At 69.5% G+C, this 633-nt stretch overlaps 1 protein-coding gene across 1 annotated transcript in view; it reads right to left on the bottom strand.

Annotated features, from left to right (window-relative positions):
* RUNDC3A (RUN domain containing 3A) overlaps nt 1–633 on the bottom strand; it is a 3,920-nt gene that overhangs the window by 833 nt on the left and 2,454 nt on the right. Inside the window, exons 9-10 of the mRNA XM_014310777.1 lie at nt 446–583; nt 187–318 (exon numbers count right to left, since the gene is read on the bottom strand). Coding sequence (XP_014166252.1) covers nt 187–318; nt 446–583 — 270 coding nt within the window. The remainder of the gene's footprint in view (nt 1–186; nt 319–445; nt 584–633) is intronic.

Genomic DNA, 633 nt, shown 5'->3' with positions numbered 1-633 from the left:
GGCGCGTCACGGGGGGCTCGGCCTCTGTCCCTGCCCTGCCACCCCGGGGGGACAGGGACCGCCTCTCCGGGGGTGACCTGCGTGTCCCTGCACTGCTGGGGCAGCATCCCAACCGTGAGGAGGGGGCTGCTGGAGGGTCCTGACACCCGGGTGCATGGGGGGTGACGTGCTGAGCCCCGGGGATGCCCTATGGTGGGTGGGGGGGTCTTACCCAAGGGCCCCCAGGGCTCCCCTTCGCGTTTGCCCTCGCCCAGGCGCTGGGAGTCGGAGCTGAGGCTGTTCTCGGCCGAGAGCTGGTCGGTGCTCACGAAGCTGTGCCTGCAGGGGGACAGCTCTGAGCCCCCTGGGCCTGGCACAGCTCTTCTGCCCCTCCCTCACCCCGTGTCCCCCCACCCGGGGCAGGGCAGGGTGCTTTGGCAGGTCTCTGCCCCCACTGCGAGCTTACCTTCGGTAGAGTTTGCTGTCCGAGCCGCTCTCGTTGCCATTGAGGGTCCCCAGGGAGGGCCACTGGTTGACCAGGGGTGTCACCATCTCCTTGGAGAGCTGGGCCAGCTGTGGGTTCTCGCAGGGGATCAGCCCCGTCCTGCAGCAAAGGCGGGTGCTCAGCACCTGGCACAGCCACCAGCACCAGGT

The sequence above is a fragment of the Geospiza fortis genome, unplaced genomic scaffold (genome assembly GCF_000277835.1).
Source record: "Geospiza fortis unplaced genomic scaffold, GeoFor_1.0 scaffold344, whole genome shotgun sequence".
NCBI classification, from domain to species: domain Eukaryota; kingdom Metazoa; phylum Chordata; class Aves; order Passeriformes; family Thraupidae; genus Geospiza; species Geospiza fortis.
The sequence above is the reverse complement of the archived record's forward strand: the minus strand, read 5'-3'. Positions and strand labels throughout refer to the sequence as shown.